The sequence below is a fragment of the Hypanus sabinus genome, chromosome 2 (assembly GCF_030144855.1).
Source record: "Hypanus sabinus isolate sHypSab1 chromosome 2, sHypSab1.hap1, whole genome shotgun sequence".
In the NCBI taxonomy this organism is placed as follows: Eukaryota; Metazoa; Chordata; class Chondrichthyes; order Myliobatiformes; family Dasyatidae; genus Hypanus; species Hypanus sabinus.
Genome location: NC_082707.1, coordinates 107,374,896 through 107,388,986, shown reverse-complemented (window position 1 = coordinate 107,388,986; position 14,091 = coordinate 107,374,896). Strand labels below are relative to the sequence as shown.

The 14,091-nt window shown below is 42.7% G+C and overlaps 1 protein-coding gene across 5 annotated transcripts in view; it reads left to right on the top strand.

Annotated features, from left to right (window-relative positions):
- Positions 1 to 14,091, top strand: part of znf106a (zinc finger protein 106a) — a 133,188-nt gene that overhangs the window by 51,332 nt on the left and 67,765 nt on the right. For all 5 annotated transcript variants that reach the window (XM_059951491.1, XM_059951501.1, XM_059951522.1 and 2 more), the window contains one exon: positions 8,117 to 8,317. In XM_059951491.1, coding sequence (XP_059807474.1) covers positions 8,117 to 8,317 — 201 coding nt within the window. The remainder of the gene's footprint in view (positions 1 to 8,116; positions 8,318 to 14,091) is intronic.

Here is a 14,091-nt window from a genome sequence, read left to right as displayed (position 1 = left end):
TTCTACCAGTATAAGCGGGGTCTCCCAGTGGCCACCAGCTTCAATTCTACTTCCCATTCCCATATGTCAAACTGTGGCCTCCTCTACTGTCACAATGAGGCCACACTCGGGTTGGAGGAGGAACACCTTATATTCCGTCTGGCAGCCTCCAACCTGACGGCATGAACATCAGTTTTGATTTCTCAACCTTCCGGTAATTGCCCCCCCCCCACCCCATGCCTATTCCCATTCCCTCTCTCACCTTATCTTCATACTTGCCCATCACCTCCCTGCTGGTGGTCTTCCTCTTCCCTTTCTTCCATGTATCCTCTCCTATCAGATCCCCCCTTTTCCAACCCTTTATCTCTTTCATCTGATTGTTTCCCAGCTCTTTACATCACCCCTTCCCCTCTTCCCCTTCACCTGTCATCTACCACCCTGCACTTCCTCCTCTCCTCCCCCACCCACATTCCTGCTCTAACTTCTAGTCTTTTTTCCCTTTTCTGATGAAGGGTCTTGGCCCAAAATGCCAACTGTTTACTCTTTTCCATAGATGCTGCCTGGCCTACTGAGTTCCTCCTGCAGTTTGTCTGTGTTGTTTTTGATTGCTCTGATCCATCCTTTGAGAACTGTCTGGAAAACCTCATTTGGCTGCTTCCTGAGGTATCTTTTGTAACTGGGTGACATCTAACTTTGGCCTATTTTACCATCCTGATTATGATCCTACTTGGACTTGAGTAAAGATGAAGTCCCTATAAATTTGTCCTGATACAGGATTTTGTGAACAGTTCCTCCACCCAACATCACAGATTCTGCTGATCCGCTCAGTTCCTTCAGCTAACTGTTTGCTACCCTTGACTTGTTCCCAATTGGGACACAAGTTCCAAAGGTTCCTTCACCATCACTGAGTCAATTGTGAAACTCCCTCTTTAACAGCGTTGTGAGTATACCCACACTTCAAAGCCTGCAGTGGTGCAAGATGGCAGCCTTCTCAAGAGCAATTAGTATTTTTTAAATATTTAAGAAATGGTGCAGAACAGGCCCTTTTGGCCTTTTGAGGCACACCACCCAGCATTTTGCAATGACCTACTTATTGGTACGTCTTTGGACTGCAGGAGGAAACTGGAGCACTTGGAGGAAACCCACATGTACATAGGAAGGATCATACAAACTTGCTTGCAGAGGACAACAGAATTGAACTCTGAACTCCAACGCCCTCAGCTGTAATAGCTTCATACTACCTGTTATTCAATGAGCAATTAGCCTGCAAAGCCCACATTCCTTGGATGAATGTGGGAAGAACCCTTAAGATCCCAGAGAAAGTTGGCAAATTGGATCCAAAATTGATTTGGATTATGGTGTCTGAGCAATGGTGGAGAGTTGCTTTTGTGATTAGATGCCCCTGATCAGTTGTGTATCTCTGAGATAGGTGCTGGGGCCCTTATTGTCTGTGATACACATTCAGCAAATTAAGGGTTTGCGTGTTTGTATAGGGGATATAGTTATTAATTGTTTGATGACTTAAATATTGTGCTGTTAGTGAAGAGGATAGCATTTAGGCTAAAAGTTCAAGAAGTACGTTTATTATCTAAGTGCATGTATATCACCATATCCAATCTGGAGATTAATTTTCTTGCGGGCATTTTCAATGAATCCATAATAGAATAATGATCACAATAGAATCAGTAAAAGACCGCAGCAGCTTGGACATTCAACTCGTGTGCTGAAGGCATCAAACTGTGCAAATACAAAAAGAAATAAATAATAATAAATAAATAAGCAATAATTGAATTGACTTTATTTCTTACATCCTTCATAAACATGAGGAGTAAAAATGTTTGTGTTATGTCTCCGCCTAAATGTGCAAGGTGCAATTTATAGTAATTTATGATAAATAATACGTACAACAGGACAGTCAACAAATATAATTGTAACAGCATGAAATAATCAGTCTGATGGCTGGTGGAGGAAGCTGTCTTGGAGCCTGTTGGTCCTGGCTTTTATGCTGCTGCACACCTGTCTTTGTAAATGTCCTGAATAATGGGAAGTTCACATCTACAGATGTGCTGGCTGTCTGTGCCACACTCTGCAGTGTCCTGCAATTGAGGGAAGTACAATTCCCATACCACGCAGTGATGCAGTCAGTTAGGGTGCTCTCAATTTGTGCCCCTATAGAAAGTTCTTAGAATTTGGGGGCCCATACCATAATTCTTCAACCGTCTGAGGTGAAAGAAGCACTGCTGTGCCTTTTTCACCACACTGCCAGTATGTACAGACCATGTGACCTGGTGATGTGTATGCCGAGGAACTTAAAGCTGTTCATCCTCCCAACCCCAGATCCATTGATGTCTATAGGGGTTACCCTGTCTCTATTCCTCCTGTAGTCCACAAACAGCTCCTTTGTTTTTGCGACATTGAGGGAGAGGTTGTTTTCTTGACGTCAGGGTGATGACTTCTTCTCTGTAGGCGGGCTCATTATTTTTTGAGATTAGGCCAGTCTGTAAATATAGAGAGCATGAATTGAAGAGTCCTTGAAAGTGAATCCACGGGTTGTGGGAACATTTCAGTGGTGGGCAAGTGAAATTGAGTGAGGTTTTGCCCTCTGGTTCAGGAGCCTGATGTTGAGGGGTAATAATTGTTCCTGAACTTGGTGGCGTGAGTCCCGAGGCTCCTGTGCCACCTTCGTGGTAGCAGCAGCAGAAGAGAGCAGGATCGGGGATGGGGGGGGGGTGTTGGGTGGTTCCTGATAACAGATGCAGCTTTCCTGTGTTAGCACTCCATGTAGACATGCTCAGTGGTGGGGAGTGCTCTACCCGTGATGGACTGGGTTGTATCCACTACTTCTGTAGGATTTTCGATTCAAGGATATTGGTGTTTCCATATCAGGATGATGCAGCCTGATATAGCTTCAATATAGTTATGGAGAAGGATAGGACTGGACCCAGGGTTGAGATTTTTGATTGGAGAAAGGCTAACTTTGAGGAGATGCGAAAGGGATTTAGAAGGAGTGGATTGGGACGATTTGTTTTATGGGAAGGATGTAATAGAGAAATGGCGGTCATTTAAAGGTGAAATTTTGAGGGTACAGAATCTTTATGTTCCTGTTAGGTTGAAAAGAAAAGTTAAAAGTTTGAGAGAGCCATGGTTTTCAAGGGATATTGGAAACTTGGTTAGGAAAAAGAGAGAGAAATCTACAATAAATATAGGCAGCATGGAGTAAATGAGGTGCTCGAGGAATATAAAGAATGTAAGAAGAATCTTAAGAAAGAAATTAGAAAAGCTAAAAGAAGATTCCTTTGCAAGGTTGCTTTGGCAAGTAAGGTGAAAATAAATCCAAAGGGTTTTTACAGTTATATTAATAATGAAAGGATAGTGAGGGATAAAATTAGTCCCTTAGAGAATCAGAGTGGACAACTATATGTGGAGCCGGAAGAGATGGGGGAGATTTTGAACTATTTCTTTTCTTCGGTATTCACTAAGGAGAAGGCTATTGAATTGTAAGGTAAGGGTAACAAGTAGGGAAGTTATGGAAACTATGATGATTAAAGAGGAGGAAGTACTGGTGCTTTTGAGGAATATAAAAGTGGATAAATCTCCAGGTCCTGACAGGATATTCCTTAGGACCTTGAGGGAGGTTACTGTAGAAATAGCAGGGGCTCTGACAGAAATATTTCAAATATCATTAGAAACGGGGATGGTGCCGGAGGATTGGCATATTGCTCATGTGGTTCCATTGTTTATAAAGGGTTCCGAGAATAAACCTAGCAATTTTAGGCCTGTCAGTTTGATGTCACTGGTGAGTAAATTAATGGAAAGTATTCTTAGAGATGGTATATAACCTGGATAGACAGGGTCTGATTAGGAACAGTCAGCTTGGATTTGTGCATGGAAGGTCATGTTTGACAAATCTTATTGAATTTTTTGAAAAGTTTACAAGGAAAGTTGACGAGGGTAAAGCAGTGGATGTTGTCTATATGGACTTCATGCCTTTGACAAGGTTCCGCACGGAAGGTTAGTTAGGAGGGTTCAATCATTAGGTACTAATATTGAAGTAGTAAAATGGATTCAACTGTGGCTGGATGGGAGATGCCAGAGAGTAGTGGTGGATAACTGTTTGTCAGGTTGGAGGCCGGTGACTAGTGGTGTGCCTCAGGGATCTGTATTGGGTCCAATGTTGTTTGTCATATACATTAATGATCTAGATGATGGGGTGGTAAATTGGATTAGTAAGTATGCAAATGATACTCAGGTAGGTGGCGTTGTGGATAACGAAGTAGGTTTTCAAAGTTTGCAGAGAGATTTAATCCAGTTAGAAGAGTGGGCTGAACGTTGGCAGATGGAGTTTAATGTTGGTAAGTGTGAGGTGCTACATTTTGGTAGGAATAATCCAAATAGGGCATACATGGTAAATGGTAGGGCATTGAAGAATGCAGTAGAAGAGAGTGATCTGGGAATAATGGTGCATAGTTCCCTGAAGGTGGAATCTCATGTGGATAGGGTGGTGAAGAAAGCTTTTGGTATGTTGGCCTTTATAAATCAGAGCATTGAGTTTAGGAGTTGGGATGTAATGTCAAAATTGTACAAGGCATTGGTAAGGCAGAATTTGGAGTATTGTGTACAGTTCTGGTCACTGAATTATAGGAAAGATATCAACAAAATAGAGTACAGAGAAGATTTACTAGAATGTTACCTGGGTTTCAGCACCTAAGTTACAGGGAAAGACTGAACAAGTTAGGTCTTTATTCTTTGGAGCGTAGAAGGTTGAGGGGGGACTTGATAGAGATATTTAAAATAATGAGGGGTTAGATAGAGTTGAGAGTAGGGGAGATTCAAAGAAGAGGACATGATTTGAGAGTTAGGGGGCAAAAGTTTAAGGGTAACATGAGGGGAAACTTCTTTAGTCAGAGAGTGGTAGCTGTGTGGAACGAGCTTCCAGTAGAAGTGGTAGAGGCAGGTTTGGTATTGTCATTCAAAGTAAAATTGGATAGTTTTATGGACAGGAAAGGAATGGAGGGTTATGGGCTGAGTGCGGGACAGTGGGACTAGGTGAGAGTAAGCGTTCGGCACGGACTTGAAGGGCCGAGATGGCCTGTTTCTGTGCTGTAATTGTTAAATGGTTATATGATATATTTTCCACCACAGATCCATAGAAGTTTGTCAAAGTTTTACATGTCATGCTGAATCTCAGCAAACTGCTAAGGAAGTAGAAGCACTTCGTAATTGCACTTGTGTGCTGAGCCCAGGAGAAGTTCTTTGAAATGATTATAGTGATTAATTCAGAGTTGAATGCTAACTCTCCTCCTCTGATCCTCCAATGAGTACTGGTTCGTGGACCTCTGGTTTCCTCCTCCTGAAATCAAAAACCAGCTTCTTGGCCTTGCTAACATTGAGTAAGTAGTTGTGGCAACTCTCAGCCAGATTTTCAGTCACCTGTCTATATGCTTTGATTTGGCCAACTACAGTGGTGTCATCATCAAACTTGAACTTGAACATGGCATTGCTACATGGCTTAGCCACACAGTCATAAATGTAAGGTGAGTAGAGCAGGGGGCTAAGCACACATCCCTGTGGTGTTCCTGTGCTGGTGGAGATTATGGAGATGTTGCTAATTCGAAATGTCTGAGGTATGCAAGTGAGGAACTAGAGGATCCAGTTGCACGGGGAGGTACCGAGACCAGGATCTTGTGGCTTATTGATTTTGAGGGAATGATGGTATTGAATGCTGAGTTGTAGTCGATAAAGAGCATCCTGATTTATGTATCTTCGCTGTCCAGAAGTTCCAGGGTTGAGGGAAGAGCCACCAGGGAGTGAGGTGGAATCTGTTGTGAACTTGTTGCACAAGAAGCCAAATTGGAGCAGATCCAAGTCACTTCTCATGCATGGGTTGATGTGTTTCATCAGCAGCTTCTCAGAATAATTCACTGTCTATGCAAGTGCTACGTGATGATGATCATGGAGGCAGGTTACCACTTTTTTCTTAGACACTGGTGTATGTGAAGCCTGCCTGAAGCAAATAGATACCTCAGACTGCCGAAGCGAGCAGTTAAAGATCTTAGTGACCACTCTAGCCAGTTGTTCAGCACAGGGCTTTAGTACCATGTTTGGGCCGGATGCTTTTTGTGAGTTTACCACAGGATCATTAGGGGCTGTGGGAGTTTGTGCTGGTCCCTTCAAGTTTTGATAGTCCAAGTGAGCATAGAAGTCATAGAGCTCATCTGAAAGCGAAGCCCTGTTGTTGCCTATGTTTCTTGATTTTACTTCATAAGAGGGTTTAGTATCCAAGCACTGCCAGAACTGTCGAGCACCCTTTGTTGATTCAAGTTTAGACTGGAATTTCCACTTCAGTCGTGAGATGTATTTCAGGAAAATTACCTCTTGTAACTTTCTTGGTCACTAGACTTGAATGCCTTCAAAGTGGCCCTCCGCAGATTGTGGATCTCATGATTCATCCAGGGTTCTGATTGGGGAAAGCTCTGCCTGTATGCAGGCAGAATAGAACAGCAGTCATTCCTCATCTTAGTGGTCTAGTGTGTTGGGAGCTCGGGTGCTACAGGTTAGATGCTGAAGAGGTGAAACTGCTCGTTTAGGAAAATGTGTAAGAAATGGCAAAAGGAATGGTTTTACTGGTAGGTGCAAGGTGATGCATATTGAGAGTAGTAATAGAGATGGGGTTCTGCAGATTATTGAGGAACAGAGGGATCACGGTGTGCAAATCCAGGTATTCCTGAAGGTGGCAACTTATTGGTGAACTGGGGATAGGGCAGATAAAATTATAGGAGTGTGGAGTTGTAAACTATTGGTTTGGCTGCTGTTGGAACACTGTGTACAGTTCTGGTCACCACACTATCAGAAGGATGTGATTGTACTGCAGAGAGTGCAGAGGAGATTCCTCAGGATTTGACTTGGGATGGAGTCTTTCAGTTACAGGGGGACACTGGGCAATTTGGGTATGTTTTCCTTTGAGTAGGTGCAATTGAGGGTGAAATCTGACTGAGGGATACAAGATTATGAGAGGCATAGATAGTGTAGGTGGTAAGAGACCTTTTTTCCTATAGCAGGGGTATCGAAAGCAATTGGTTGGGTTTTAGAAAATGGACATGGAGGTTCTATTATTTATTTTTATTGAGAGAAATTCTGTTTATTCATTTACAGCATCTGCAGAATATCTCGTGTTTATCAAATTCCTGTGTTTGTTTTGTGTTTTTTAAACAACTTGGATATTTTAAGCTCTAACCTCTCATCCAGATTCTTGGTTCAGTTGGGACCTCTGAACCAGTCAGCCAGCGTGAAGAGCAATGGCTTGTGCCCACTGCAGAATTTAGTGGGGCCTGCCAGATTTTTGATAACTCCAAAAGCAACATGTTCCCACTCATCTATTCTGTTAGTTACATCTCAAAGCACTCCAGTAGATTCATCAAATATAACTTATTCTTGTTGAAAGAGGAATATTTGGATTTGCCAATATAATCTGAGCTGTCAGCTATTTTCCATGTAGAATTCCCATGAATGGTATCCCTGTAAACCACTTAAGGCAGCACAAGTGAGCTCTTTATGGAGGGAAACACATGGGATGCAACAGATGTTAAGTTAACTCTGCAACAACTGATGTTATAGTGTATAAGATCAGCAAGAGAAAATGAAAGCTGTCGTGTCTCCAAATAAAGCAGTGTTTCATGGAGCACATCCTGACAGCTGTCATAAGATCCACCCTTTTGAGATTCCGATCAGCTCTGCTAAACTGGGCTGGCTGTTACAGGCCTGCAATTGGTGGCAACTCCCTGTTGTCAGAATTAGCAGGAGATGTGATTAAATAAGGAAGTTGTTGCCAGGGCTGCCACACACCACCTGACTTAACATTATCCGTTGTGATTGCCTCTGAAGCATGTGTTTGGGTCTGAGGTGGCTTTCACTTCTCTGTTCACAGTTGAGTGAGTGCACTGACCTCAAGGCAGGGGAAGGTGGCAGAAACATGGGCTGCCACAGCCATCGCCAATAAATGTTAAGTTAAAGGAACCGGGGATGGTGTAACCACCCCCTGAACACCTGCACTTCCCTCTCCCTTTCCCTGCTGAACATGAGCCCCCTCTAAAATGCCTGTCAGCACAGTACAAACTCCACCATTTCCCTGTTTCAATAGGGACTGCAAGCATGAATGCCGAGTTTGCAGAGTGACTGTGGTGGGTCTGTCGGCTTATGCCAAGCACATCTCCAGCCAGCATCATAAAGAGAATGTGGAGACCCAGGAGGGTGAAGAGAACCGCAAGGATGATGGTAAAGAAGAAGAATACTTTGACAAGGAACTTATTCAACTGATTGGCCAGCGGAAGGAGCAAACAAGGTAAGAAATAAAGAGGAATTATTTGCAGTAAAAGGCTGGGTCTGGGTGATTGAGAAAGAGTCTTACTGAAATATTGTTGGAGGATGTTGTCGCAACCCCTTTAAAGTGGGATTTGAAAAGAGGCAGGTGACTTAAATGGAGGTTAGTAAAGAGGAAATTATCATTTATGTTAGGTTCTACTAATCTGCCAAATAATATAACTGGCTTCAGCTCCCATTGTGGAATGATAATGAAAATAGAACTTTTATAATAGACTGAAAATGAAAATTAAAAAATATATATACTGTAGATACTGGAAATCTGAAGTAAAAACACAAAATGCTAGAAGTACTCAGTAAGTCAGACAGCATCTGTGAAAAGAACAGTGTTGAAATTTTGGGTCAAAGCCCCAGTGTCAGAATTCATCCTTGTCCCACTTTCAATCCTGTGCCAGAGGAATTCCTTTAAGCTGTGCTTTTTTAATATCCACTGATGGCTCAGCAGTTTTGAGAAATGGGCTGTGTGGAGATGCAAAGCCCTGGCTGGTTTCAGGCAGGCGGCAGAGTTGGGGGAGGGGATGAGCAGCTAATCATTTGATTTCTGATCTACAGTAACTGACTCTCATACACAGTAAGCTTGCGATTGAACTGAAATTTTTCTTGGGCTCAGTTTCTCTTTAAATGGATCTTGTATGTTTTTTGAACTTGCACAGTTACTAGCTAGTTTTGTTTTATTACCATGATGAAGTTAGTATTCGACCATAAGATAGAGGAACAGAGTTATGCCATTTGGCTCATCGAGTCTGCTCTGCCATTTTCACTCTCAGCTCCAGCCTCTTGCCTTCTCCCCATTTCCCTTCATACCCTGACTAATAAGAATCTGTCAACCTCTACCTTAGGTATACATGAAGACTTGGCCTCCTTAGCCGCCTTTGGCAATGAATTCCACTAATTCACCATTCTCTGGCTAAAGAAACCCCTCTTCATTTCCGTTCTAAAAGGACGCCCCTCTATTCTGAGGCTGTGTCCACTGGTCTTAGACTGTCCCATCATAGGAAACATTCTCTCCACATCCACTGTATTGAGGCCTTTCACCTTTCAATAGGTTTCAATGAGATCACCCCTCATTCTTCTGAATTATACAGGCTCAGAGCCATCAAACACTCTGCATATGACAAGCCTTTCAATCCCAGAATCATTTTCCTTTGAACCCTGTGCAGTGTCAGCACATACTTTCTTAGATAAGGGGCCTAAAACTGTTCACATTTCTCCAAGTAAGGCCTCACCAGTGCTTATAAAGCCTCAACATCGCATCCTTTCTTTTATATCCTAGTCCTCTCAGAGTGAATGCTAACATTACATTTGCCTTCCTCACCACAGACTCAACCTTCAGGGAATCCTGCATAAGGACTCCCAAGTCCCTTTGCACTTTAGATTTTTGAATTTTCTCTCCATATAAAAAAAGTCAACCCTTTCATTTCTTCTACCAAGTGCACGACCATACATTTCCCAACATGTATTCCATCTGCCATTTCTTTGCCCCTTCTGCTAACCTAAGTTCTTCTGTAGCCTCTTTACTTCCTCAAAACTACCTGCCCCTCCATCTATCTTCATATTGTCTGCAACTTTTGCAACAAAGCCATCAACTCCATCATCCAAATCATTGACATTTAATGTAAAATAGAAGCTGTCCAGCACAAACCACAACATCACTAATCACCAGCAACACACACAAAATGCTGGAAGAACTCAGCAGGCCAGGCAGCATCTATGGAAAAGGTAAACAGTTGAGCTTTTGAGCTGAGACTCTTCATCAGGACTGGAAAGAAAGAGAAGTCAGAGTTAGATAGTGGGCAGAGGGTAGGAAGAAGTTCAAGGTGTGGGTGATAGGTGAAACTGGGGGAGGGGAGTTAAGTAGATCTGGTGAGTTGATTGGTGAAGGAGATAAAGGGCTGGAGAAAGGGGACAGAGGAGAGGAGAGGACAGGAGACCATGGAAGAAAGAGGAGGAGGAGCACCAGAGGGAAGCGGTGGGCAGGTAAGAAGGGTGAAAGAGGGAAACAAGAATGGGAAATGGTGAAGGAGGGGGTGGGGCGGGGGACAATTACTGGAAGTTTGAGAAGTTGATGTTCATGCCGTCAGGCTGGAGGCTACCCAGACAGAACATAAAATTCTGCTCCTCAGAACTGAGTGCGACCCCCTCATCATGGCAGTAGAGGAAGCCATGGACTGATGTGTCAAAGTGGGAGTGGGAAGCAGAATTGAAATGGGCGGCTACCAGGAGATCCCGCCTTTTCTGGCAGATGGAGCATAGATGCTTAGCAAAGAGATCTCCCAATCTATGTCAGGTCTCACCGATGCACAGGAGGCCACATCAGGAGCACCTGATACGGTAGATGACCCCAACAGACTCAAGGTGTTGCCCCACCTGGAAGACTGTTTGGGACCCTTAATGGTAGTGAGGGAGGAGGTGTAGGGCAGGTGTGGTATTTGTTCTGCTTGCAAGGATAACTACCAGGAGGGATGAGTGGGCAAGGGAATCCCTTGGTGAGTGTGGAAAGTGGGGAGGAAGGAAGGAGGTGCTTGGTGATGGAATCTGGTTGGTGATGGTGGAAGTTATGTAGAATTATGTGCCAGGCACTAATGGTAGTGGTAAGGACAAGAGGAAATATTTACTTTTTGTGGCAGCAGGAGGATGGGGTGAAGGCAGGCATGCACAAAATAGAAGAGATGCATGTGAGGACAATGTTGATGGTAGAAGAAGGGAACCCCCCTTTCTTTGAACTGTAGTACTGAAATGAAAAGCCTCATCCTGAGAGCAGATGCAGTGGACACAGAGGGACTGAGAGAAGGGGATGGCAAAGTGACTGGTGGGAAGAGGTATAGCGCAGGTAGCTGTGAGAATCAATATCTTTATAAAAGATATCGATAGACTGTTTCCAGAGATGCAGACAGAGAGATTGAGAAAGAAGAGGCAGGTGTCATAAATTTGAAGGTAGGGTGGAATGAGAATGAGCTCAGCATGGATGAAGGAAGCAGCACCAGTGCAGTCATCGATGTAGCACAGGAAGAGTGGCGGAGTGATGCTGGTGTAGGCTTGGAACATAGAATGTTCTGAATAGCCAACAAAAAAGCAAGCATAGCTGGGACCCTTGTGAGTGTCCATGTCTACACCTTTGGTTTGAAGGAAGTGGGAGAAGCCAAAGGAGAAATTATTGAGGGTTAAGACCAGTTCTCCCAGAAGGGTGAGAGTGGTAGTGGAAGGGACCAGTCAGCTAACCAGAAAAGGGAGCTTTATTTACACACACCCTCTCGTTGATTGGTCACAGCCCAATACATTTGTTACTCTTTACTTATTGCTTTAATATAGTGGTGAAAAACTTTCTGCTTTATGGAAATCAGAGTAAAGAAATGGCAGAAGACTGGAGATGTTTACTGCAGCAGATTCCCTTCCTTAAAAAGATATTGGTCAACAATGTACGAGGTATGCTTCGTGAGTCTGGAGATGACTCCAAATCTCCAAATAGGTGGTGTTTTGGAGAGTGAAGGTGATTTTCAGGATTTAAAGATGGATCTTGATGTTGATGAGGTGACATTGGGAATATTATGTTCAGTTTTGGTCACCCTGCTATAGGGAAGATGCCATTAAGCTTCAGAGGAGATTAATGAGAATATTGCCATGAGGCTTATGGAGAGAGATTAAGCAGGAGTATAAGAGAGTGTAAGGTGATTGTACAGAGGTAAGTAAGTGGAAGAAGGCACCAGAGGACATTGTTGAAACAGGTACATTTAAAAGGTACTTGGACAGGTGCATAGATAGACGAGATTAAAAGGGATGTGGGCCAAATATAGGCAGAGGGGACTAATTCAGACTGAAATCTTGTTTGATCTGGACAAGTTGGCTGAAGGTACTGTTTCTATGCTATATAACTATAAATTAGGTTTTGTGATTACTTGGCAGCTTCATGCTCCATTTGATCTAGATTATATATATTTTTTTTAATGCTATATTTAAATTCAGGATTTTACCAGGAAGAGACTATGCTGATGTTCCCATTGGCTTGAGTGTGTAGAAAAAAATCTTAGATGGAAGGGGTCACACACATTCAGGACTACAGTGAAAACCTCATCCAGAAGATTGTGAATTTTTAGAATCCTCAACGCAAAGAGAACTGAGAAAGTCAGTTACTGACAAAGGGTAAAACAGCTGTCTGCAGCTTTGTACATATTAAGCAACTCCGAGGACTTAGGAGTTTGGGAAGTCGTACTAAAAGCTACTCTGATCATATTGAACTGCAGAGCATCTTTTCCTGCTCCGAGTTCTTGTGTTCCTTATGTTCAGAAATTTGAATTCTGGTATTATAGGACTTAGGTCTACATTCTCTGAACTTTTCATCATGGCTTGTAATAACAAGGCCCCAGAGTCAGTCATATAGGATGGAAACAGGCCTTTCCTAAATACATGAAATACAGTGCGTATAAAAAACATTCACCCCCTCTTGGAAGTTTGCATGTTTTATTGTTTTACAACATGGAATAAGTGGATTTAATGTGTCTTTTCTTGACACTGATCAACAGAAAAAGATCCTTTTGTGTCAAAGTGAAAACAGATCTCTACAAAGTGATTGAAATTAATTACAAATATAAAACAAAATATATTTGACTGCATAAGTGTTCACCCCATTTAGTATGACACATCAAATCATCACTGGTGCAGCCAATTGATTTTAGAAATCTCATAATTAGTTAAATGGAGATTACTGTGTGCAGTCAAGGTGTTTCAATTGATTGTAGTAAAAATATACCTGTATCTGGAAGATCCAACTTCTCTGCTTAACCCTCTCATCAGACACATTTTTTTCAAGGAAACTGCCTCAGCCTGACCAATCTTTATTAGTAGCTATAATTTTCTAGTCTTGGCAGCATCAGCTGTGCACCCTCTGCAATGCAGCCACGCCTTTCCTTTCATGTACTAACCAGAGCAGACTGCAGTACACAGCTGTGGTATCATAAGTGTGCTGTGTGCTGACACAACCTCCTGCAGTTACCATCTGGCATGCTCCATCAATCAGTATTTCAGAGGGACAGAAGGCCATAGGAGAGCTGGGCTGTCATCAGGCTGGACCAGATCTCATCCCATAGCACCTCTTCATTGTGTATGTTTTTTTAAAAAAAAATTTTATTAGTTTTTCAAAACATTTTACAAATTAAAAACCCCAAATCCCAATGAGGAACATTAAAACAGTGCAAAATTAAGCATACAATAACAATATGCTACAAAGAAAGAGAATTTAGCAAAAAAAAAGCACCTAAATTAAAGACAAGTAAGCTTAGTGTCCTCCCCAAGCCCCACAACACAAGAACAAACAACAGCAACTTCAGACACAATATAGAGAGTATAAGTCAGGACAGCCAAGCTCCCAGACTGTGCATACACTCAGCAACAGAGGATAATAATGCCTTCTACCAGAAAAAAAAGGAGCTGAAAGCAAGGGACCGAAAAGAAAAAAAAACCCTAGTCAAGAGGAAGGTTATGAAAGTACTCGATAAAAGGTCCCCAGACCTTATGGAACTTTAGATCCGAATTGAGAACTGAATAATGAATTTTTTCGAGGTCCAAACAGGCCATGATGTCGTTAAGCCATTGAGCATGAGTGGGCGGGGCAGCATCTCTCCATCTGAGGAGGATCAAGTGTCTAGCCAGAAGAGAGGCAAAGGATAATATTTGGCATTTGGTCAGACCCAGACATAAATCTGTCTCGCCCCAAAAACCGAACAGAGCAATTAAGGGGTTTGG